The sequence below is a fragment of the Parus major genome, chromosome 6 (assembly GCF_001522545.3).
Source record: "Parus major isolate Abel chromosome 6, Parus_major1.1, whole genome shotgun sequence".
Classification (NCBI taxonomy): domain Eukaryota; kingdom Metazoa; phylum Chordata; class Aves; order Passeriformes; family Paridae; genus Parus; species Parus major.
Genome location: NC_031775.1, coordinates 30,541,020 through 30,567,050, shown reverse-complemented (window position 1 = coordinate 30,567,050; position 26,031 = coordinate 30,541,020). Strand labels below are relative to the sequence as shown.

Sequence of the window (26,031 nt, the reverse complement as noted above, 5' to 3'; positions counted from 1 at the left end):
CCTGTAGCTTGGCCAAGGTTTTTTTCAAACTGGCACAGAGAATCCAAAATCATTAAGCTAGCCCTACTGATTGGGTGGCAATTTTCATTGTCCCATGAAATATTTCTCCAAGTCAAATAAAATATATTAAAGCAATACTTTAAAAAGTAAAGTTTTTATGAATGCCATATATCAGTTTATTTTCCTGTGTGTTTTTCAAAGCTAGGCTGTCCTGGTTATCTCAAGTAGTTTTAAGGAGCAGGGGACACATACCCCAACAAAATAATTTATCCAAAATTAAAGTCACAGTGTGACTCAGAGTTTGTTTGTTTTTTTAGTAGTGATATGACAACTTCAGGTGGATTTTGTTGTATTATAATGAGTAAATTTGAGGTGATCAGAAGAGGCTCTGTTGAAAAATTTGTCCCCACCATTTCTGTACATTACCAGTTGTTGTTTTGATCTACATAATCCCCTTTCATCCCTTTATTGATATTGGAATTCATATGCATGTGGAAATTCCTAAAGTGTTAATATTCAAATATTATGGCGATAAATACTTCTATTTATAATAATTTAACATAATTTTATTTTAAAGCAAAATCAAAAGTCTTCTCTTGTGGAAAACTGCATGAATTCCATACATCCAAGCTGCTGCAATCAATAGTCTTGATGATCCCAAGAATATCATCCCTATGCAGGGTTACACAGATGGAAACATCTAAAGGTCTTCAAATACAAATCCTGCTGTTTGGGATGTCCCCTGGAGAAAGAGGAGCCAACAGTGGAAGAAAGTATTTTCATGAATTTCCAGTCAAGTATTATACCAAATATTCAGTTTTTTTCTTATCAAGATAAAAATTGATTTGGTTAGTCACTTCTAGCTTAAAGTCTAGAAGGAAGCAGGTGTTATCCTATTAATTTATATGGATAACTGTAAAAAATAAATTCCAGGATGCTACTGAATTGTTGGTAAAGATCCTCATGATGTCACTTGGAATGCTGTAAGGCTTGAGCAGACTGGGAGAATGTTGTGAACAATTCATTGCAGGGTTCCCATCAGCTGTTGTGGTCCCTGCCTGCTCACACAGCCCAGCCTTGGTTTCATTGACAGCTCCTGATAAATTGAGCATTTCCCAACATTGGCCTGGTGATCTGAAACATCCACAGACAGCACAAGTAATTCATCCTTGAAAAATAAAGAGCAGTCTTTTTCTGAGATCCGTATGAGCATTTATTATTAAGTTTCAATTTCTCTAGAAATAAACACCAAAATACTCATGAATTTTTTTCAGCCTGGAAATAGCCATCTTGCAGCCTAAATCCACAGGCAACCCAGGAATTCTTCAGCTTTAAAGTAAATTAATAACATTTCATTCTGAATAAAACCAGACCCGCTTCTCGTGCCTGCATGGACAGGTGAATGTCACTGCAGGGAACCTCAGCCTGCTCTGACAGGCAGCTGCCAGGCTCAAAAATGATTCATTTCCTACAGGTTTCATCCAAATAGGGTTTTGCACAGCTGAGAGCAGTGCTGGACAGGGATTGTGCATCCCATGGAGAATGGATGTCACACCTGGGGTAACTCCATAAACCTTTGCTGCAGTCTGGCAGCAGAAAACAGGATGTGAAACACAGAGACTTTTCAACTTTTATTTTATAACTCCCAGCAGTACCTGTGGATCTCCCCTTGGCTTTGGTAGGAGCAGCATAAACACTGAATTAAATGGTATTTTATGAACTGAGCACGCAAAACCTGCTAGCTTTATTTTTCAGCTCGCTGTAATTTTCAGCTCAGACCTGGCACAGGTAGATCTGGGTAACTTTTGGGTGTGGGGAATGTTGAGATTGTTCACAGAGGAATCTGCACCAAAGTGCCAAAGCATCCTCAGGATTACAGCATGAGATCGATTTCCAAACCTGTCTTGAGGACCAAACTTGTTTAAAAAGGCAGGCACTTCCCAAAGATGTAATTTACTCCCAGTGGAGTCTGTCAGAGCCTGAGACTTCTTCCATTTGGAGGATGATGAAAGATGCAACACTCTATAAGGAAATGAAATTAAAACAATCAGACAATCAAACCAAAATCCTCCCAGCTATTCCTTCCTCTGGCTTTCATTATACATCCTGCTTCTTCTCTGTTTCGGATAATTGAATTGAAAGCCCTTTGAAATGAGGACTTGTCTATTTTTCAGCTCTTATGTAAGGCTAAGATCACTGTTGGTACTATAGAAAATAGATTAATTTTTAGCTTTTTTCTTTACTACTTCTGAAGGAGGCATTTGGATTTGTGTGAGAACTTCTAAGGATGAACAAAGAAACAGCAGTGTCAATTGACAGCCTGTAACATTTTTCCTGAGGGATTTTAGTTTGTTGTGAACTAAGGAAGAGTCTGGGAAATCTCAAATCTTGCCAGTTTGTGCCTAATGATGCAAAACTTCACCTGAAAGTTGAACACAACCAGGATGAGTTTCTCAGGTACATTCCAGGGCAGAATCCCCATCCCTGGAGGGTTTAACAGAGGTGTGGATGTGGCACTTGGGGACAATCTTGCTGAACATGGGGAATGGTTGCATTTGGTGATTTTTGAGGGCTTTCCCAACACAAATGATTCTTTCATGCTTTGATAACCTCATGACATTTTGGTGAGTGAATAAAAAGCCAGACATTTGTCTGATAATCATGAAACAGATTTTCCTCTCACTTTCCAAAGCCAGAGCTCCAAGCGCTGCTTTGCTGAAGGAATGACATTTGTTTTTTTGTCCTCAGTGATGTGCAGAATTTGGGGCTTAGAAAGATGGTCCTTGGTTCAAAATTGGTCTTTTTGTGGTAAATAACCATCTTTGCAGAGCTCTCTGGGCTCCCAGACCTCTGGAACAGATGCTATTGTGAAACGGGAGGGACTCTGAGTGGAGTTTCCAGAACAGATTTTAATTAGAAACAAAACTTCATACAGTAGCTTGGACTACAGGGAGGGGGGGGGGAGGCGGAAATCCAAGCAAGAGATGAAAAAGAAAACACCAAAAAGAGAAATAAAAAGGGTGTTTTACTGGTGTTTTGTACTGAGAAGCACTTGACAGGAAATCCTGTGCATCTCTGTGAAAAACTGAGGCACAGAGCAAGCTGTAATAACTATCTGAGCCCCTGGAAACGGTGTAAATCTGCATTGCCTCATTGATTTTCTGAGAGCTGCCATTTCTCACTGACCTCAGCACTGCTGTGCTCATTTATCCCAGGGAGGACCCCAGCCAGCTTGGCACTGCTGAAATCCAGAAACTTTGAATACTTGTTTGTTTTGTGTTGTTGTGTTGTTGATTTGGTGTGGGTTGTGTTTTTTTTTTTTTTTTCCCCTGTTCAATTAAAATTTAATCAATCTTTTGTTTTGTAGATTGCCCTCCACTTGGTCTAGAGACATTAAAAATTACTGACTTCCAGCTCCATGCCTCCACAGCAAAGCGTTACGGCCTCGGGGCCCACCGAGGAAGGCTCAATATTCAGGTAACATCAATTTTTCTCCTAAGTGGGAGAATGGCTCCAGGTTGTGCTGCTGAATAAAGAGAACCAGTGGATAGTTATTGGTTCTGACTGCTTTGTCAGCTCATGTAATTCAAATGAAGGGGAAACACTGGGCTTGTGGAAGTGAGTAAGGTTGATGGATAAGCTTTGGGATCGTGGGCTAGTTAGGGGAATCTCCAGGTTTGGTGTGCAGAGGCAGCCAGAGCTCTGTGAGCACACAGAGCTCCTGCCCAGCTCCAGGAGATCATCCCAGCTCCCTTCACAACCAGCCTGCAAGGAAGCTCTCACAGCAAGTTGCTTTTTTCTTTGTTGTTTGCCTGTAGTTAATGACAATGGTTAATTGAAAATGTGGTTTCAAGTGAAACCCTTCCCCTAAGGCAAATTTTTTTCAGAAGCAGTGATTATATCATCCAAAAAATCCTTCAGCTCAGATCTCTCTAAAATACAATCATGTTTAGCTTCTTTATTTAAGATTAAAAATGTGTTTAGATGCTTTGCAGGACCAAATGCCATTTTCCCATTTCTCATGTTTCTGTTTTCCACTTCATTATTGGGGCTATTCTCTGACTTACAGTCTGTCCAGACTAAAATTGTTACTCTGCATGATAGAACACAACACTTAAAATCATAAACAGGATATCAGTGCCAAGCCAGCAGTGAAAGATCTCTGAAGTTTAATTTGTTATCTTTCATTATATTTGTGTTTCTCCCTGGCTGAAGGGGTTTGATGCTTAGTGGGCTGGGGTGAGGAGGGATGAGCTCTAATCAGCAGTGGTTCCCTCTGGAAGAGGGATCACCCCTGGTTAAAATCCCTGCACAAACATCTCCCTGAGCTTCTCTCTGGGGAAAATACCTGCATACCCCTCCTCATCTTTTATTTTTTTTTCCCAATGTTTGTTTTAATGTCCTACAGTTGTTCAGAAAGCTCAGGAAACGATTTTGGAAAGGCAGCTGTGGGGCTGCAGCAGCACAGAGGTGGGAATGGGCTCTTCCTTCCCAATCCAGTGGGCAGGGGTTGTGTGCAGGGCGAGGTCTCACCTGCAGCCCTCACAGTTCTTGTCTTTTGGGAGCCCACTGAAGGAGTTTGCTTCTTTACTTGATGTTTTCTGCTAGGAAAAAACCCCTCATGGTCACAAAAATGGAATGCAGATGATATTCAGGGGGGCTGTAGAGGAATGCTTAGTTATTTTATTGCAGTCTTGTTTATATAATGACATAAGAACAAGGACTGTGATGCAAACCTCTCAGTTCTCTGTTGGTTCTGGCTACTTATTTTTCATGTTGCTGTTGAAGTTCAATTTATTTAAACACAGGACCATGCTGGTTCAGACCAGGAAGTTTATCCAGTCCTGCAATCACCAGTAGTGTGTTAAAAGAAATAGAGAGCTGATAAACAAATAAATAATATATATATATATAAAATAAATAGAGTGTTATCAAGGGCTGATGTTTCCTGTAAATATTATCTCCAGGGAAGCCAAGGGCACAGCCTTTTACTGGGAGCAAAGCAGAAGAAAAATGCCACTCTGCTCTTCCCGAAATTTCCCAAAGCTTGGATTAGACCAATTATTTTTTACCCCTACTGAAACTATAGATACAGTAATTCCCTAAACCCCCTCACCACATAGGGCTACTGTTAAAAAAATTGGGCTTGCCTTTGTTTTTCTTTAAAAACAGTTTTCTTTGGGCTTAGTTGAAAATGAATAGCACCAAAACTTTCCCAAACCTAGAAGCTGCAGGTCCCTGTCACTGGGGTTTCAGTGCTTTAATTCACTCTGCACGGAGATTTCTGAACCTCTGTCATATTTAGAGGGAATTTGCTTCTAAGCAGGGACAGGTCCTGCAGGTGGCTGATGTGCCAGGTGGGTAATGAGGTCCCTGGTGATTTCTCTTTGCTGCTCAGCACAGGAGGCTGCAGCGTGCTGGGGAAAGGCAAAAGGCACTGGGATTTCAGCTGCTGTGTTCTCCTGCTGTTCAGAACCTGCATGAAGGGAAACACTTGGCCCAGCTCAGGGACACTGATGTGCCACTGGAATTCTGTGAAGATGTTATGCTGTAGGTATGGTGACAGGCAGTTTTATGGGCTGCTGCCCTTGTCCAGAGGTCTGGGTATCACCACAGAGCTGTCACAGTGTTCGTGGGACTGTGGTGTTCCCCCCAAAAGAATACAAAATCCTCTCTCTGCCCAACCTCATCATCTGATGCAAAGTCAGCTGAGAAGCTCAGGGCTCTCCCCAGGTAACTGGCACTGCTTCAATTCACAGAGAATTTGCAGAATAATTAAGTTTTTCAAAAGCTTTTCAGGGTTTTGGTTTGTTTTTTCCCTTTTTTCTGCTTGAATTATCCGAAGCACAAGAAATGAATCAGTTGGTGTCTGCTTTATTCCAGAGAAGGACAGGCTTAGAATTGGATGAGGATTTTCAGGATCTGCTTCTCTTGAACCCTTGGATTGTGTTGGGCCTGATTTTCCTCCCAGTCCTGCCTGAATGTGGGGTTAAGGTGGGATTTCTCAAGAGCACGAGCCACGTTAGTGGAGCCCCATATTTTGGAGATCTAACTGCAATAGTGGTACAACCAGGAGTAATTTAACATCATCAAGAGAAATCGTGATATAAAATAATATTAATTGAGGCTCTCTGCCTTCAGGGATAAAATTCATTAGTATTTGTCACTTATATGATAATTAAGAGTGGTTGAAACGTGAATAATTTGTCAAATTATGTTTCTTTCCCTTCCTCATTTTCCTGGTTGGAGAAATGCAAACACTGAGGATTAACCAAGTAAAGCAATCCCATGTCTGCAAACACAGGCATTTGTGTATTAAGGGGTCTAAAGGAGCTCCAGGAGAGATTGGAGAGGGATTTGGGAGGAGGGATGGATGGACAGGACACAGGGAATGGCTCCCAGTGCCAGAGGGCAGGGCTGGATGGGATATTGGGAAGGAATTGTTCCCTGGGAGGGTGGTGAGACCCCAGCACATGGTGCTCAGAAAAGCTGTGGTTATCCCTGGAGGTGTCCAAGACCAGGCTGGACACTGGGGCTGGGGCAGCTGGGACAGGGGAAGGTGTCCCTGCCACGGCAGGGGTGGAATGAGATGATCTTTAAGGTCCCTTCCAACCCAAACCATTCCATGATTCCATGATTGTCTTTCCAGGTCTTTGTTCCCTTTGAAAAGCTGCATTATCAAATCACAAGGAAAAGACAAAATGATTGAAGATTTGCTCTCAGCCTGTGTGTTTTGGTTCTTCCCACCTGGCAGTGGTTGCTATAAATACCTGTGATAAATAATGCTTTTTGCTTTTTGCCCTCCCAAACTTCCTATGGTAAAATAATTCTTTTGATCATCCTGCTGGGAAGGGAAAAGAATTTAAGCAGAGGTGGTTTGATATTTGGTGTATTTTTACTGCTGATCTGTGGCAGAAGACTGGAATTTTTTTCTTTATTGAATACATTTTGGTAGTATCATCTTTCTCCTCATTATAGAATAAAGCTTTTAGAACACTGATATTGTGAGCAAGTTTTTATTCTGCCTTGCACACATCCAATTTGGAAGAGAAAGATGAATTAAAATGCAAAGTCATATTATTTGTGAAGGAAATTGTAACCTTCATCTTATTTTCTGAATACCTCATAGGCAGCTAATTTGGTTTAGCTGAATTACAATTATCAACTCTCACACTTGGGAATAATTTATTTGTGAGTGACAGAAGAAAGTCTCTTTTTCTCTATCCAAAAGGTTTTGGGTTTGTTTTTTTTTTCTATAAGGCATTGCTTATTGAGAAATATTTTTGCATTTGGCTGCAAGTGAAACAAAAACTGGGTTAGACCTGGAGTTATTCTTGAGTATTCTGTGAAGGGAGAAAGGATTTGCTCAAGACTTTGCCCTGGCTTCCAGTTTTCATTAGCTCCTTCAGTCTCCTGCTTATGAAAATAATTTGAGTACCCATGACATAACTTGAATCTGCTTTTTCCAGTAATTCAAAATGGATTTTTAAAATTCAAGTAAACACCTTACTGAGGAAAAGTGTCTTGATGTGTATTATTTGACAGAATACTTGGTGATAACTGAACCCATCTTTCAGAAATGATCATTTCTCCAAAGAAATTTAATAGGAATTCAAATTACTAAATACTTGATTGAGTCTATAAGTTTTTTATTTTATAGAAACAGTTTTTTTGAAGTGGCCACAGGGAAATAATGCACATCCAGAGTAAAAAATACAGACTTGAAGCTTGAGAAGAGAAATTGTAGCATAAATTTCTTGAGATTTTTTTTCCTTCAGAAACATTTCTGAAAAAGATCTTCTCATTTCTTAAATTCCTCCTTTTTCACACAGTATTTTGTGCTGATTAGACATAGACACCTGCTTCTTTTTATCCAGTAAAACCCTTTTTTTTCAGCTTCAGAGAAGCTGATATCAGAAAATAAGAGAGCAGGGAGAAGTAGCAGCATGGGAGTTTTTGGGGTGTTTTTTTTTTAATGATATCTTTTTACCTATTTAATGCTTAAAGTATTTGAAGCTGTGGATAATATTTGATATACCATTTAAGCTTAACATTAAGCTCCCCATATTTGATATACAATTTAAGCTTAACATTATTTAAACCCAGCTGAAACCATGGATGCTCAAGAAAAGTAATTTAGGTGGGAGGGTTTTTTTTTTTATTTTAATAAGCACTTTTTTTTCCCCACTTTTTTCTTCTGTCTTCCACTTCTCATGGCAGCATGGAGGAGAGGTCTGTTCCCCAGTGAGCATCACTAACAGGAAATATCCTCAGCTCATTAAGGACCAGGAGTTGGGAGATGGGGGACTCTGGAACTGATGGAATTTCCCCAGCGTGAAGGGGATTAGCAGGATGCTGCTTCAAGGTGTTCTGTAGATCTTAACACTTCCTGGCAAGGGTTTAAAGCCTGAGGCTACTTCAAATTCCATCTTATTTTAAAATGCATTGAAACCTTTCCTTGTGAAGGGTTATAACTCAGGCCAGTGGCTGTGTTTGTATTCTTGTGTTTTCCCATTGTTCTGCTTTCCTTGAAGAATTTATCTCCCATTGTTAACAAGCTTTTTCCTCTGGGTTTTTTTTCTTCATACAAACTTAAAATATCAGAGCTAATGCACAGAAGTAGGGGCTTAATTTAATTTTGGTAGATGTAGGGAAACAAATCATTTTTAAGCTACCTTATCTCAGACCTGATGAATACCTGAGAAAATGAGAAGTTTTAGGAGTTGAATCAGTGTCTTGTGTTTTGCAGCACTTCCTTCAGATGCCATCAGAGCCACAGTGGGAAAAGGGATTAAACCACTGCATCCTCTCTGAGTTAGAGCCTCCCATTTGGGTAGAAAAACCCTGTAAACCTCTCCACTTTCATTTGGGAAATATTGAATGATATCCATTCTTGGAATTGCATGGATGGCAATGATAAATCAACAGAAACCACAGATGAAATACCACAAAAATTACACATAGTCTCAGAGGAGTGCATGGCAAAGCTTCTGTGCTCTCTGTGGCATTATCCAGCTTGGTGCCAAACATTTCCTGGGCTTTAGAAGGAAAATACATCTCTGAAGGCTTCAGATGCCATGTTTCATTAAATCCTAGTTCAGATTAATTTGGAAAACAGCTTACCCAAAATACCTTCAGCTATTTCTTTGAAAATGCTGGGAAGGCTGTTTGTGGTGGGTTTCCCAGCAGAATCTGGGATACAGGTTGGTGCTCAAGTTGGGGAACAGCCAGACATTCCTGAATTTTTAACCCCTTGCTATAAAAATCAATAGTTCTGGTGAGAAGTAGTGTTAATGTTTCCTTATGCCCTGCACTCTGCTTTGCTGCTTCCAGGGAAAATGAGATTTTCTAATCACTGGCCATAATTTACATGGGCTGGAGCTGGCTTTTTAGGACTTTCCAAACCCTGTAGACCCTGTGGATAATTTGTTCTGGATAAAGGCTGTGGCTCTGGATCTGGCTCTGTCAGGCCACAAGAACAGACTGAAGCTCTGTTTTCCTTTTCTGATTTAAATTTAAATGTAAACATTCTTTGTTTTCAAAAGGACTTCCCAGAATCTCCTGCCCTGCCTTGAGTAAGGAAATATTTTGGTGAGGGCCTCAAGGGTCTTATAGTGCCAGAGGAGTGAGGGGGATGAATGATGTGAATTCCTTTCTTTTGCCCATGAAACACCTTCAGTTTCTTAGCTCTGATTTATGGTCAGCTTTGCCTTCTTTTCAGGCAGGTGTTAACGAAAATGATTTTTATGATGGTGCTTGGTGTGCAGGAAGAAATGACCCTTACCAGTGGATTGAAGTAGATGCTCGAAGGCTGACAAAGTTCACTGGAGTCATCACACAGGGAAGAAACTCCCTCTGGTCGTAAGTACACACTGAATTTTCTCCATGGCATTCTGAGCTTTCAGACCAAGGAATTCATGTCCTGATGTGCTTTGGTTCTTCAAGGAAAAAAAACCAAAACAGCAATATTGGAAATGTTAGGAGAGGTCAAGTAATTGAATGGGGCAACAGCAAAAGGCAAAGTCATTCTATATGGCATAAAATAGAAGTTTAAGGGTAACAAACTTCTATATTAAAGGCCCAGTTGTGATCTACATCTGGGCCTTTACACTCACCTTGTCATATTTGTGTTAAACTCTCTCATTCTTTCCCCAATATTTAACTAGATTAGCTTAGGTTATAGTTTCAGCGACCTTTTTAATTTAGTTTAGAATAACCATGCCTCACTGAAACGTCTTAATCCCTAGGTAACCACCAGGGAACTGCTGGAATTCCAAAATAACCTGATTTTTATGTGAGCAGATAAAACAAACTTTATTCATTCACATAGATATTATATACATATATATTATTTATACATTTATGTGTATTAGTAATTAATTTTATTTTAAAAAGTATTTAGTTACATATCTTCATATAATTATGCAAATATATATATATATATATATATATAAATATACTATTTTACTATTTTTGAGCTTTCTGGCCACTGCTTGTGCCAGAGAATGTGCTCATGGCACTGAGAAATAAGTGTTTTACCCAGATTTATCTGCATTTACTCCTCTGTGACTGTTGGCAGTGTTTATGAGGGATGCAGCAATCAGATGGCAGGAACAGGAATTGGAGGTGAGGATTTGGGTTTTTTTTTCCTGCTCTTTACGTGTTTGTTTGGCCTTTTAATTTGTCATTGAGTCTCAGAGCTTTTATGTGAACAGATAATTCCACCTGTATGCAGGAGATGCACAACCTCTCTGACAGATCCATTCTGGTCAGAACTCTCCCTTAGAAAATGAATGTGATGTGTAATTGAAGGTAAACCAGAAAAAATGCCACTGTCTCTTAGAAAAAGAATATTTTTCTTTCAACAGTTCAATTTTCTGTGGTGGTTATTGTTTTTTTTTTTAGTTTAATTTCTTTTAGCGTGGTTGTGGGAGCAGGTGCTTATTTGGAAATAAGGTTTCTATATTTATCCCACATTGTTCTGTGGTAGGGAGGTAATTACTGTAGCAAAACCTAACTTTTCTTTATTCATCCTCTTGACACTGCTGTTCCTCTCAAGGCCAGAGCTGCACTGCTTCATCCTGTCAAGCTTCTATTTTTAGTTCAGCTCTGTTAGGAGTTTACAGCAGATCTTGACACTATTTATAGCTGGTGTTCACAGTCATCTTGGGGTTTTGGGGGTTTTTTCTGAGCCATAGAAACGCAGAATCACAGAAAGGTTTGGGTTGGAGTGGACCTTAAAGATCATTGAGTTCCAACTCCCCCACCCTGGGTGAAGAGTGTTGGTTTTTCCCTCTCTCCCCATAAAAAATGGGTGTCCAGAACCCTGAGGGTCAGCAGGAAGAGCAGGATTGGTGCTGGCAGAGCAGGTCCAGCCTTTTGTGGATTGCTGCTCAGATTTGAGGGAAAACAGGCACATTTCTGCCAAGAGGGTTTCAAGAGGAGCAGCTGTGCTGTGGGGCAGGATAAACACGTCCTGTAGGGCCGAGCCCATGGAAGGGACAGGGGAGAAACAATCCCAGGAGGGGACAGGGAAGAGTGGGGCAGGACTGGTGTTGGGGTGGGCAGGTTCCTTTGTGCCTGTTTTGCTCAGGAAGCAAAGGAGGATCAGCAGCTTTGGCTGTGATGGTAGCAGAGGATTGTTTGTGCTGTGAAAGTTTGCACCAAAAGATGCCCTTCTGTCACCTGAGGTGCCTTCCCAGCTTTATGAGGCTGTGTGACAAGAAGAGAGTGCTTTCATGACTGATGGAAACATATGTTGGAGAATAATCTTATTGTAGGAATGAGAGCCAAAAAAACCACCTCTGTGATCTGTGCTGTATTAGAAGTGAAAGCCTGCCAAGCAGGGGAGCCGAGGTAAGATTTTTATTTAGTCCAAAGCCTTGGAGACATTCCCAGCTCTATATTTTAAAAATCAAAAATCAAGGCAGTGGAGGAGGGCAGGATTATATTAGATATTAGATAATTGTTCCCTGGGAGGGTGAGGAGGGCCTGGCACAGGATGCCCAGAGCAGCTGGGGCTGCCCCTGGATCCCTGGCAGTGCCCAAGGCCAGGCTGGACATGGGGGCTGGAGCAGCTGGGACAGGGGAAGGTGTCCCTGCCATGGCTGGGGTGGAATGAGATGATCTTTAAGGTCCCTTTCAACCCAAAACATTCTGTGATCCCATGATTTTGGGATAAAGAAGCAGTAAACCAACTCTTTGTATTGAACAAGAATCTTTAACAAAATGAAAATAAAATGTGCTCCACTGGAAGATCTGCCCAGATCAGGTTTGTACCTGTCCTGGTCCCTGCAGTTTCCTGCTGCTGACTTAATGAGGACATTTAAAATGCCAAGGGAGGGCAGGCAAGGACACCCTGCTGAATCCTCTATCAAACATCTTTGCCCTTCACTGCAAGGCTGCCACACTTGAGTTCACAGCAGCCTTTGCTCTCCTGTGTGTGATGATGCAGCCAGAGCTCCTTCCCTGGTGCTGCACTCATCCTTTTCCTCCTGTGGAGCAGCTCTGGCACCTGGAGCCTGGATTTGTTCACAACCACTCCAGTCAGACACGACCTGCTCACGTGCAGCTTTGCTCATGGGGCTTTCTTTGTGCTTCCTCTGCAGTGATGAAAGTTACACTTCACACAGTGCCAGGAGCACAGAAATGCTTGAGGTTCCCGTGTCCTGAGCACAGGCAGGAGCTGCTCCTCCTCAGTCCTTCCTCTCCTGCTGTTCCTGTTGGATTGTGGTTCCTCCTGTCCACGCCAGGCTTGAGACAGGAGAGCCCTGAGGAGGAAAAGGCTGAGAAAACACAAATGACCTGATGGGAGAGAAGGAAACTGAGCTTGGTTTGTAAGGAATACTCAGATTGTTCAGTCATTTCCTTTTTAAGGACAAGCACTTCTGAGTCATTTCTTTTGCTCAGCTGTGAATTCTGTGATGGCCACAGGGAATCAAACCTTTCTCCTCTCCCTTTTTAAGCCTGCAACAAGCAAATACAGTCTTTGAACAAAAAATCCTGGATTTGGGGAATCCTTCCTGTTATCAGTCAAAGCAGGCACGTGGGCTGTTGCTGCTCAGGCACCTCAGTCATTCCTGGGAAACCTGAAATCACAGAAAAGTGTTCTTTTGCCATCATAAATGGGCAGATCTGCTTAGATCATCCAGAAGTTCTGCAGATGATGAATTTCTCAGAAAAAGTGTAGCCCAGATGCAAGAACCAGGACTTCTTTTTTGATTTTTACACTGAAGATATCCAAAAATCAGGAGTGCCACGAGTGCTGGTTTATAGGAATAAAATCCAGTTGCTTGAAAATGAGCAGAATATCTGCTGATTTGGGGGAGAAATCATATATGTAATTCTTCATTTTGCTGCCAATACATCTTCCAGTTTAGGAACTTTAATCAACTGCAGGAATCTTCAAACAACTGTTCAGGGCTGTGGAGGGGGACACTGGAAGCATCACTGTGGAATTTTGCCATGGATTTAAAGCAATGATGTGATAGTTTAAAATATGCACCCTCTTGACAGAGGGAAAAAAACTATTAATCACTCTTAGCAGTTTGGCAGGAATTTGAAAAACAGAGTAAACTTGTTTCCCACAAACCAAACTCTCTTCTGATAATTCAGCATCAGCTTTTGTATCAAGAGAAAACCCTCACGTCAACACAGTGTGTGCTGACAGTAAAATAAAGCTTCAGGCTGTGTGAATGCAGAGGATGTTTTGGTTTTCAGGACAGGATGTAATGTTGCAGTGAGTGAGATGTATTTTCTAAAAATTAACCTTTCAGTCATGGTAAATTGTGAACTGTCACTGCACGCTGTGGAACAACAAAATGACAGCAATAAGAAGAAACAGGGATGAAATGATCTGTGCAGAAAGTTGGAATTCCCCAGGAAAATTATGAAATTTTTAGAGAAAAATCAAAATAGACTTACTTTCAAGCATGTTCTCTTTAAGACCTTTCAGCTTCATGAAAATATTGAAGTATTTTTACTTTTATGCAAGATATTTGTCTTTAGGAAAAAAAGAAATGTAGGGGAAGCATCTTAATTTTTCAAGTCTGATTTGGCTAAAGGTTTTTCCATGTATTCCAAAATTGTAATAGCTCTTAAAAGGTTTGAGGAGACACCAAATCAATGGTGTTGCTGGCTGGAAGGAATGACTTTCATGTATTGCCTTGTTCTAAACTGACACCCTTTTAATCTGGTCACTTATTTTCATTAGTGCTGAAGGAACATTTTAACTGGAACCTGGTGTAGACACCATTGCACCCTCCCTGCTGTGTCACTTGTTTCATTTCCCTGTGCTGCTCTGTGGGGATAGCAAATAACAAACACCCAGCAGATTGGATTTTGTGTCTGATCATGCTTTTGCTACAGAGAAGATTCTTGTGATTGAATAGGGAAATGATTTTGTGATTTTTTTTGGTAGTACACCCTCAGCCTCAGCGCTCCCTGTGTGTGGTGTAGCTCTTGATGATGCCCCAGCATCCCTTCTGACAAACTGTCCTGAGGGAGCTGTGGGTCTGGAACAAGCTGGGTGCCTTCCAGAGATACAGCTGAGGATAAATTTAGGTCAGTGCAATTTGCTTGCTTCTAATTTCAGTGGTACAGCATTCTGCTCTTTAGTCACAAAATGAATGCGTTGCCCCACATTTAGTGCTGCACTCCCTGGCAGTTTCTCAGAAGCTCAGCTTTGTTTTTGAGGCAGTCTCTATGGCAAGGGGGTAATTTCCTTGTTTGCAAGGCAGTAAAAATCAGAGTCACAGGATCATTAAGGTTGGAAAATGCCTCTATCATCAAGTCCAACACTGCCAGGGTCTTTTCAGCTGTTCCTGGTACTGAGGTCATGGTGTCAGTAGTAACACTGCCTTCCTGAAGAGATAATCACATCAGCATCTTCAGTATTCCAACAGTAACAGAAGAGAGAGCTGTGATAATCCTTCCAGTGACACTGTGCTAGCATTCCAGAAAGTGGAGTGGAGATTCACAGGTATTTTGAGCTGTTACTACAATCTGAGAAAACAGAATTTTGCACTGTGCAGGTGAAGGGTCAAAATTCAACAGTGCAATGCTGCTTGTGAGAGCAGAGAAGAGTAAACCTTGTCCAGCTCACAAGTACAGCAAAGTTGGCACTGACTTTCAGAGCAGTTTCTCCTGTCTTCTCACAGAGGCTGTGAAAACACACTCTGGTGAAACTTCAACAAGTTCAGTGGATATATCTCCATGTTTTATCCAGATCATGTAACGAAACAAGCAGCTGCTGTGTGCAGACTCGAGTAATTCTGGTGATTTAAACTCTTATTTGCCCTGATTGGGTGACAGGACTGCTTTCCCAAAGTCAGCTTCATGGAGTGAATTGTTCCAAATCCATAGAAACCACATCAAGTGTATGGAGATATAAAACAACCTGAAGTCATAGCGGGAAAAGCTCCCTTGAGATAATAATGTCAGGAGTTACATGTAATACTAATGTTTATGATGAGTTTACCTAATAAGTTCTGTTTTCTCTTGACTGTGGCTTGGTGAATCCTTCTGATGGGCTTTCCTGAGCCAGCCTTTGGCAGCTGCACCTCCAGGGCTCTCCATCTGTATGTTTCATTTCAGTCTCTGTGCCCTGCTGATTTTCCAGCTCTGTTCTTGTCCCCTGGCCAGGATTTTGTCACAGCATTGGTGACCCCATGAGCACTCCCCAGCTCCCCTTGGCTCTGGGGACGTGCCTTGGTGACCAGCTCTGGTGTTCCTGTGTGGCTGGGGTGCTGACAGCTCTCCCAGGGACAGATTGGTGCTGTCACAAGTTTGTTTGACAGCAGTGTCAATGCTGATGTTGTTCTGCTGTGGGTCTGGTTTGTCTCAGGCTCCTCTGCCCAAACCTCTGTTCCCACTGGGAGGAGCAGGTCACTGCCACCCCCAGGGACAGCTCCTCTGCTCACCCTGCACTCTCAGAGGGTGCTGAGGGGAGGACACAACCTGCCCTGCACAGTGGGGCCCACTGGGGATGCTCAGAAGAGGAAGAAAAACTTTTTAACCTCCACGGAAGGGACTTGAAATCAAATGAGCCAAATCCTTCTGGAAAAGGCGACTTCCAATGAATTTCAGCAGCTGCTGCAGCAGATTACTCACACTTACTCATCACAGCTTGGTTCTGTGTGTTTTTGGCCCATGCACCATGACTTGTTGCAATGAGAATGGTTGGGTGGGGGTCATGTTGGGGTCATTGGGCTCCTTGTCCCTCCCAAACCAGTGTCCCTTCCCTTGGCCACCTCTCTGTGGGCTTGTGAGCAGTGAGACCCTTCATATTATAAACATTCTCTCAGCTGTGGACACGAGTGGCAGTGTTTGTTTGCTGCTTACTCTCAGGGCTTTTCATTTTCCTGTATTTTAACATTCACAAAGAGAGGCACTGCCTGTAAAGTCTGGATTTTTCTCCTCAAACACACGACTGATTTACAAAGGTGAGGTAGGTACAAAAAGGAATGGAAAATTAAGAATGCCACGAGAAGAGGTTCAGAAGAAAAGGCAACACAGCTTGGTTGTGTTCAGCAGATACAGAGGATCTGGTGCAGAAAGAATTTTAAACTTGTGCAGAAAGAATTTTAAACTTAGGCAGATCTTGTTGCAAAGAGTGACCCAAAATGAGGGGTGTGAAGGCCAAAATGTTTGGGGCAGAGGATGTCTCTGACCCAGGCATTGCTGGCTGAATATCCAACAGCAAAAAGAAACATCTGCAGCTGGCACCAGATTTTCTAGAAAGTCATAAAACTCTTGTAAAACCCTGGCTGTAAGTTGTAGGTGTTGGGTTGGAGAGGTATTTGTAACCCCAACTCCTGTTTATTGAGTAAAGCTTTGAAAAATCTGTGCTGAATTCAGTTCAAGCAAGTGAAATTCTGGCTCTGAGCTTTTCTTCTTAGGGGCCTCCAAAGAGATGGATTTCACAGCACTACATTCATTTCAGTCAGCTAGGAGCAATTTTAAAAATTAAGCATTCGAATATTTCAATTATTAAAAATAGTGCCATTGCTGGCTAGTCAATCTTCGTCTCCTAAATCATATTTATTTTAATTAGCTTACAAAACTTGCTGGGCTACCTGTGGTTAGTCTGGGCATTTTTTTGCCTTGGCTTATTTGGAAGCTGTTTGGCAGTGGGTGATTTAAAATTTTATCAGTATAAATATTATTATAGAATTTTAATATTAATGGTTTTACATTTAATTGCATGAGAGTACAAATTAATTTTTCAAGTAGAAAGCCATTTAACTGACAGCATGCTGATTCTGTTGCATGAGTAAAATTTAGTATAAGGCTTGTCCAGCATTTTTCTGGTATAGAGATTTTGCTATATCAAGTATTTTGGCATGTCAATTTATTTGTTATTGCTGGGTACACATTTATTTGCCTGACTGGTTCTATTTTATATTAATTTTAGGGGTTTGTATTGCAGATAAATCAGGTTAGCCTGACAGCAGAAGAATAAAATGCTCAGTTGGAGCCAGGTCCATTGTAGATGATGTTCATGGGAGCTCTGCTGGTGCTTGCTGGGCTGATTCCAAGAATGTCAGAGAATCATGGAATAGTTTGGGTTAGAAAGGACATTAAAAGTCATCCTGTTCCAATCCCCCTGCCATAGGCACCTTCCCCTGTCCCAGCTGCTCCAGCCCCAATGTCCAGCCTGGTCTTGGACACTTCCAGGGATCCAGGGGCAGCCCCAGCTGCTCTGGGAAATCTGTGCCACACGCACAGGGAACAATTCCTTCCCAATTTCCCATCCAGCCCTGCCCTCTGGCACTGGGAGCCATTCCCTGTGTTCTGTCCCTCCATCCCCTGTCCCCAGTCCCTCTCCAGCTCTCCTGGAGCCCCTTCAGGCCCTGGAAGTTGCTCTAAGATTGAGTCCAGAGCCTTCTCCAGGCTGAGAAGCCCCAGTTCTCTCCCTTCCAGATAGGAAGGTGCTCCATCCCTTCAATCTTCCTTGTGGACCATCTCTGGGCTTGAGCTTCTGCTAACCAGCACCTCAAATCACCTGTTTACCTCAAATCCCATGTAGAAAGTGTGGATGGAAAATGCCACAACGTGGAAAATCGTCCTCAGAGATGAGGATCAAAGCATTAGATTTATATCACTTGTTGCCAGTTCAGCTTTCCATAGTTGAGAAGCTTGGCCTTAAAAAATTCCATGCAGCAGATGCTGCTCAAACAGAATAAACCCAAACAGTCCCAATTCTCAGCTGAAAAGCCTGGCACCCCTCCACTGCTTCCCATTCAGCACTCACTGTGTGCTCTCCTGAGCTGGGGTTCAGCCTTGGGTCCAAATCAGGAGATTGTAGCAGGGAGGACACAGCTGGAAGATGTTTTGTTGCTCTGGTGCTGCCCATGCTCTTTTTGCCTGTGCTCAGTAGCCTGATGCCGTGGTTAGATAAGGAAAAGATGATTATTGGGACAGGAACCTGCCAAAGCTGTAGGAGATCTGCTTCTAATTCTCTGCTTTGATTCAGGTTTACTCTCTCTGTCCCTGGGCAAGTTATTTAATCCCTCAGCTTTTCTTTTTGGATGAAAATGGAAAAGCAGGACATTTCCATGCATCACAAGAAACTGAATTTGGAATTGAAGGTGTTCAAATCAGCTTTGTCTAAGGCCAGTGCATTACAGGTAAAAATCAAGTAATTAGTAATAATTCAAAAATGCACCACATTAAGTGAATTTGAGTCATATTTTGATTTTTGCATTTACTGTCTCTGGTAGGAATTGCCTAATATTGTCAGTGGGAACTGAGATTTTTCAGATAGGCTGCTTCTGAGGAGATAAGGCTGCCATAAATTTTGAAAGGGATTATTTAAAAGGGATGCACCTGAATCCAAAGGATCCCTTTCCAGTCTGTACCTCATGATCTTTTTCCAGCATGGAGGGAATTTGTGAGGCAGAAGTGGCACTTGGTGGCAGAGGGTGATGAACTTGGGGTGATGTAACTCCAAACCCTGGTGGGTTGTCACATCATGGCTTCTGTACTGCCTTGCCTTCTGCCAAGAAAGAGCTCAATAATTAATGCACTCTTTTTTCAGTGCTGGCCTAGGACTTCTCCAGAATTCTGTCTCCTCAGCTCTTTAAACCCAACAAATATCTGTATTTTTCTCTTAGGGGTGCAATGGTAAGATTGCACTGGGAGACTTTATAGAGTGAAACCCAAAGAGCTTCTCTGAAACAGCAGCAGGGACATTCTGAGTCTTGGAAAACATTACAGCTTTCTTTCAGCCTTCCTTAGACAGCTTTATTGTTCAGTGGTGATGGGCCCTGAAAAGACTGGATGTGACAGAAATCCCTGTCTGCAAATCCCAAACCCGAGGAGATGGATCTTGGTGTCACCAGGTAATCACACAGACAAATTCCCCCAATACTTCTCCTAACACAAGGCTTTGCTCCAGTTGCCGTGTTCCTCTGATGGATTGCCACAAAAAACCTTTAGATTTCTGTGCCTGCATGAATAAACCAGGTGTTTATGGAACACCCAGGTCCTGGGAAGTGCTGCAAACAGGCTGGAGCATGTGCAACACATCCAGCTGCTTCCTGGGGTTAGCAGCCCTCCCGTACCACACAGGGCTGGGAAAGCTGCAGCTCTCGGGGAGATTTAGTGGGTTGGCTGTTCTTGTGCTGGTCTGGAGCTGTAGAAGTGTCTGGGATTCACATACTCAGTCAAAGCCCTGAGCATTAGGCTGTGCCAGTTTTTTTCCAGATCCTCTGACCACAAGAACACGCAGAGTTCCCCTTCCCCAGCATGGGGGATGTGGCTTTTAGGGAGAAGGTGCCATTTCTCAGGGGAGTCTGAATTTACAGGAGCCTTCTTAGTATGATCAGAAGCTGTTTTTATTATGGCACTGGGGGAAAAAGGGGCAAGGATTTAAGCCCCTGGAGGCAGCTTTGCATGTAGTGCCAGTGCCAAAAGGATCTGATCCCCTGTGATGTTTTTATTCTGCTTCTTCCTTACAGGCAAACACAATTAATGTTGTATGGTGTGTACCTTCATACATTGCACTGATTTACCTCATCCATGACCCTCTGAGGTCCTTCTGTCCTGCCAGTGTCCAAGACTGGATTCAGTGCATTAGGATTTTTATTGCATTCTCTCTCCATAGCACGTTACTTGTTGCCACCTAAGATGGAAAATGTGCAGGACTACTTGGATATGTCTTCCTTTGGAAGAAGCTGGAACTCTTGTAATGGCAGGGAGTGAGAAAATCAAAATATTTTAAATAAAAGTCCCAGCTTAGAAATGTTACTGTGACAGCACCATTTTCTCATGCCAGTAAAGTGAGATTGTTCTTTTAAAAACTCCTATATGTGCCGTGATTTTCTTACAAAAGTTTGTTATAGAGTCTGTCCACGATTGTCTTGGTTTTATGTGACTTTAGGACTCTGTTTGAATTTCTTCTGCAGATGTTGAGCAATGAAAATGGATGTGTTGTGTTTGCCCCCCTAATCTGATCTGTGCAGTTGAAGTGAAAAAAGTTCTGCAATACTTCAGAAGCAATGATGTTATTTGGTTTGTGGCATTTGCCTCTTTTGGTCACTTAACCTGATTTTGAGAAATGGCCAAGAACAGTAAAAAAAACATTTATGCAAAGCCCATCCAAAACCCCCAGCAAAATGAGCAAGGAAATAAAGAAAATCCCAACAAAAAGCACGATATAGTTTTATGTGCACTGAGTTTGTACTCTGCCACCAGCACCCTCCTTCAAACCCAGGAGTTTTGCTCTCAAGCTTATCATTTGCTAGTAATTCAAAAAAAGCTGTTTCCCTCTTTTTAGAGTTTTGCTGTTGGCCATTTTATAGAATGGTTTGGGCTGGAAGGGACCTTAAAGCTCATCCCATTCCACCCCTGCCAGGGCAGGGACACCTTCCCCTGTCCCAGCTGCTCCAGCCCTGTCCAACCTGGCCTTGGGCACTTCCAGGGATCCAGGGGCAGCCACAGCTTCCCTGGGCACCCTGTGAAAGGCCCTCCCCACCTTCACAACCAAGAATTTCTTCCCAATATCTGATCCAAACCTACTTTCTTTCATCACCCGTGTCCTTGCACTCTATGTCCTTGTCACAAGTCCCTCTCCTTCCTTTTTGTCAGCTCCTTTATTTGACAGAAGTAAATCAGCCTTTCTTCAACTTAAGAATACAGAGAAGCTGAGGGAAGAAAGTTCTTTGCAAGAGTCAGGAGAAACTTATCCAACATGCTGAAGTCACTGTTTATTTTGTTGTGTGTCATTTATCATTTTACAGCCAAATTCTAGAGACGCCAGCACGGCACTTCTCAGCTCTCCAGCAAATCTCCTACCCCAGGAGCCCTTCCTCTGAAAGGCAGACAATTAGGATTTTCAGAGTGCTGCTAACTTGTTACAGTTGTTTACCAAATACTAAAGTTGTGTGCATTACAAGTGATAGATGTACCCTTCTTTTCATTGCGATAACAAAAAGTTGTCTGCTTGGCAATAGTCAAGATTTTTCCGTTTAATCTAACATGAATGGCAAAATCTATTCACTGAAGGAGGCTGGTGAAAGAGTTGCAAAGGAGTGGTTTAGTGTCTAAAACAGAGCTGGGTTTGTTCAGTTGCTTTTTTGTTTTTTGGGGGGTTTTTTGTGGTTTTTTGTGGTTTTTTTTCAAAATCTCATTTTTTTTCACTTTTGGGAGCATTAGTATAGAATGTCCAGAAGTGATTTTCCAAATCCTACTAAATATTTACCTCATTTTTTTTGTTATCAGATGTGTAAAAAACCTCAGTTGTCTGTTTTGTACAATTCTTGGAGAACTGAGGCTGGTGGTTTTACTCCTGTTCCATCCTTATCCCTCTTTGGTCTTCATTAGAAGCCTGACTCTCTTTAGTGAGCACATAAAGGCTGATTTCTCCCTTTAAACACAGGCACAGTGGCTTCAGCGTGGCTGGGTGTGTTCATAGGTACTTTGTTATTATTAGTTGATTTTACAAGAAAAAACAAAACAAATCAAAGTTGTGTTTGTACAGGGGCAGTACAAGGGGAAGCTCTTAGGTGTGTCTGTCCTTCCAGGTATTCCTCATCTCCAATTTTTATGCTCTGCTGCTTCTCCAATACCTGCCCCAAAGGCCCCTTTTCTTCTCCCCTGTGCCAAGAGCTTTCCTAACTCTGTTTTCACTCCCATGGGACTGTAGCTTAGCTAAGAACCTGTGCTGAGGAAGAACACATAAATACAGAATTTAATCATCCTGGACTGACTTCAGATGTTCAAAGGTACAAATGTTCCTCCAAGCCACAGCTCTCCTCCAGGTTCCAGCCTATTGAAACCAGGTGTTAGGGGAAAAAATAAATCACTGCTGCTCTTTCTGAGTAGCAAATGTGAGAGGAGAGTTGGGCATTGCCTTCTCCAGCCTTCTCCACCCCCGTGCACACATTTCCACAGGTAATGCCTGAGCAGTGTCAAACTCCACAGCTCTAATCCAGAATTTGGGGAGCAGCATTTTACATTTCCTCATCTTCTTCCTTCAGACAAGGCATAACTGAAGTATTTGACTTCTCTAGATGGAAGAGGGTTTTGCTGTAAATCAGATCACATTAGAAAAATCAGCCTATTTGGGATGGATCAGGATATTGTAGGAGTGCAGTAGTCCTGTGATCAATTGTCTCTCTGTCCCTAGCTCTTGCTAATACAAGAATAACTGCAGGCACCAGTTATTCTTCTATTGAAAGAAATGGAAATTTTGCTGGTTGAAATTCGCAGATGTTTCATCCTTGAGGATTTATTACTTTTTTCCCATCCTCTCTGATAATAAGAGCAGAACTAATAAATGTTCTGCAGCTGAAAAGATGATCTTTGAACACTGCATAAATCTGTTCTAGATAAGCCATTTATCCCAAACTCTGCATATCAAAGGAGAGGAGAGCAGCAAGTCTCTCACCTCCTGGAATCCCAGAACACTGTCTCACCAGGATTTTGCTTCTGTGTGCTAGGCTTTTTGAATAGTCTGTTGAATCCAGATTGGCATGACTTTGCCAAATGGGATTTCCACTGCTAGCAGCCTTATAAGCTTGATTATATTAAATAATGTGCAGTCATTTTAAGTTATGAAAAGTAACTTATTCTCTTTTTCAAGGAGTAACTGGGTGACCTCGTACAGAGTGCTGGTGAGCAATGACAGCCACGCGTGGACTGCTGTCAGAAACGAGTCTGGAGATGTGGTGAGTAGAGTGAGACATGTTTTATGAGGAGGAGCAGAGGTGGGAAAGCAGGGTCTGGCCACAGTTGAGTCAGTGGCAGCACCTCTCAGTGGTCCCATAGATTTCAAGAGCAAATCCCAAGGTACAGACCCCGAATTGTCCAGGGGGAATGGGGGGATCGCCACCCTCGAAGGGCAGTTCTGGCCTGTGCCACCATCAGCCTGGGCCTGGCAGGTGATTTTACACTTCTGTTACCCAAACCACCAAGAGACAGTCTGAAGCACTGGTGTTGCCATTTCCCCCTGTTTGGCTGCCCAGATTTTTGAGGGGAACAGCGAGAAGGAGATGCCAGTGCTGAACCTGCTGCCGGTGCCGCTGGTGGCGCGTTACATCCGCATCAACCCCCGCTCCTGGTTCCAGGAGGGCAGCATCTGCATGAGGCTGGAAATCCTGGGCTGCCCCTTGCCAGGTAAGAGCCTTTATCAGTTAATCTTGGCTTGGCTGCCTGTGGAAATACTCAAAAATTTCATTTCCTTTGTGTATCTTTGCTTTTGGTGTAGTATTTATCTTTAGTTAGGGCTATGTAAAAAAAAAGCAGAAATATCTGCCCAAGCCCACAGCCAGCACCAGGATAACTTTTGATATGCAACCCATAGAATGTGGAAGTGCCTTTATTAATAAAACAAGATTGCATGGATGATCTTACAAGATTTCCTTTGTTGTTTGGGCTTAAATGCAGTGCAATAAATCTTCCTAAGTGCACATGTACAATGGAGACAAGAGGATTATGTAATGGGACAGGCACTTGCAGATGTCTCAAGCTTCTAAGGCAAGAAATAACAATTATATAGCCTGATTTTTAATGTTTTTTGGTTTTGGTTTTGAGGTTTTTTTTCATTATATAGGCCATAGAACTTCCCTGAAATATTTTGAAAGCAAATCCTGTTGCTGAACTAGTGCTTAGCTTGTCAGGAGGAAGGAGGGGAGTTTGGACTGTAAAGAATTTCTAGGATATTTCAAGTGTTATTAAATTCAGCATCATCCCTGGAAAATCAGAGAAGTTGTCCTATGATATGCAAGGCCACTTAAAAAAAGAAACCCAAAACCATTCAATCCTGTTAATTCTGCCAAAGCCAGGATTCTGCCAGGCACATTGTGAATAGTCTTGTGGTGGATTTATATTTTCATTTCTGTGTGTACATGCATATAAATATTTTTGAAAATCTGTTTTCTCAAATATTTTATTAATTACTACTCATTCCACACCTCTAATCTGCTTTTTTGTTTGGTTGGCTGGTTTTTGGGTTTTTTTTTGTTTTGTTTTCTTTGATCTCAAATTCTGGCACCATGGGGATTTTTTTTTCTTTTTTGCAGAGGTCTGTGAGTAGTGTTATAATATTAGAGCCAGAAAAAAACTGCTTTTCCAGAGCCTTTCATCACTGCTTTTACTGCTCCTGCCTCTGTTCAGAACTTGCTGCCTCCAGTTTCTCTGGTGATGTAGAGTCTTCACATGCCAAGCAGACACAGCTTGATTTTTGTCCTTTAGATGTTTAAACACTCAGGGGAAGAAAAAAGAAAGAAAAAAGCAGAACTAAAACTGTTTGGGGCATGGAAGGGATAATTCTCTGCCAAAGAGAAGTGTGGGGCAAGCATTGTCATAAAATTTAGATGTGCTATCATGAAACACTGAAATTTAGCAACACACAGACAACTGCTGCCAGTGGGTAAAAAATACATCCTGGACTTGATGGCAGTGACCAGAGGTGTCCTGTGCATGTGAATTTCCCCGTTTTCAGGAGAATTCTGGTTTCTTTTAGCTGTGGGTTTAGAACACTGCACCTCTGTGGGTTGCTTGTTTCCCATTGTGATGGGCAATTCCACAGACAGTATTTCCCCTCAGCTTTTGGAAGGACTCTCAGAGAGCAGTGATTTATCCCAAATTCCTGTGTGGAACTGCTCTCTATAAACCAGGATGTGAGGCTGAAAAAAAAGGAACCTTCATCCAGCACCATGACTTTTTACTGACACACAGAGGTCTCCAGGGAATAACAGAGATGACACCCAAACTGTTTGGTAGGGCAAATTGTAGGGAAATTCTCATGATCCCTTTCTCCCCCCTAAAACTGCATCTAAACAGGAAAAGGCAAAAATGTCAGTATTTGGAAAGGTGATTTTTGTTAAGTGCAGCAGTTTTTTACCCTGGATTTTTACTGGCTTTACACCCATTCAGGGCCAAATTCTGCTTGGCAGCTCTGGCATTTGTTACCCTTCACTTCATGGGTCTGTGTCAGTGGGTGAAGCTGGGAACACATCCCCACTTTCAGCACTGTCCTGCTGAGTGCTCTTCCAGCTTTTCACAGATCTTGGATTCACATGGAAACAGCATCAGTGCATCCCCCTGGTAGTCATTTATTGAGTTAATTGCCCGCAGTGGCTGATTCAGTATATTCCTGAAAGAAAATACCAGAATCATTCATTGAGAAACACAATGGGAATGGGGTGTGTTCATTCAAAATGTAATTGGACTGAAGAACTAATAGGTTTTGATAAGTGCTGACCCATCTTTTTAGCTCAGAAAGAGCTGGCATTTCTTTCTCCTTGCTCATTTCGTTCATCGCACGCGAGGCACCCGGAACAAAGCTGTTCCTCAGGTTCCAGAGGCCTCTCCACGCACGTTTTCTTCCTGTAGGATGGGACATTCTTTTGCAGCTCCCTCTGAGTGGATTCCTCACCCTTTTTTTGGTGTCATTTTGCTCATTCCAAGTTAACTATCCGGGTGGTTTGGCCGTGGGAGCAGCGACTTGGACAGCGCTGCTCTAACGCTCTGTGTTGAGTGTGGGACTGGAGATCACGGGCTCTTCTTTTCTTCTTTTCTTCTTTT

At 42.3% G+C, this 26,031-nt stretch overlaps 1 protein-coding gene across 1 annotated transcript in view; it reads left to right on the top strand.

Annotated features, from left to right (window-relative positions):
- CPXM2 (carboxypeptidase X, M14 family member 2) overlaps positions 1-26,031 on the top strand; it is a 67,212-nt gene that overhangs the window by 17,833 nt on the left and 23,348 nt on the right. Inside the window, exons 2-5 of the mRNA XM_015633912.3 lie at positions 3,368-3,477; positions 9,722-9,861; positions 23,087-23,171; positions 23,469-23,619. Of these exons, the coding sequence (XP_015489398.1) occupies positions 3,368-3,477; positions 9,722-9,861; positions 23,087-23,171; positions 23,469-23,619 (486 nt within the window). The remainder of the gene's footprint in view (positions 1-3,367; positions 3,478-9,721; positions 9,862-23,086; positions 23,172-23,468; positions 23,620-26,031) is intronic.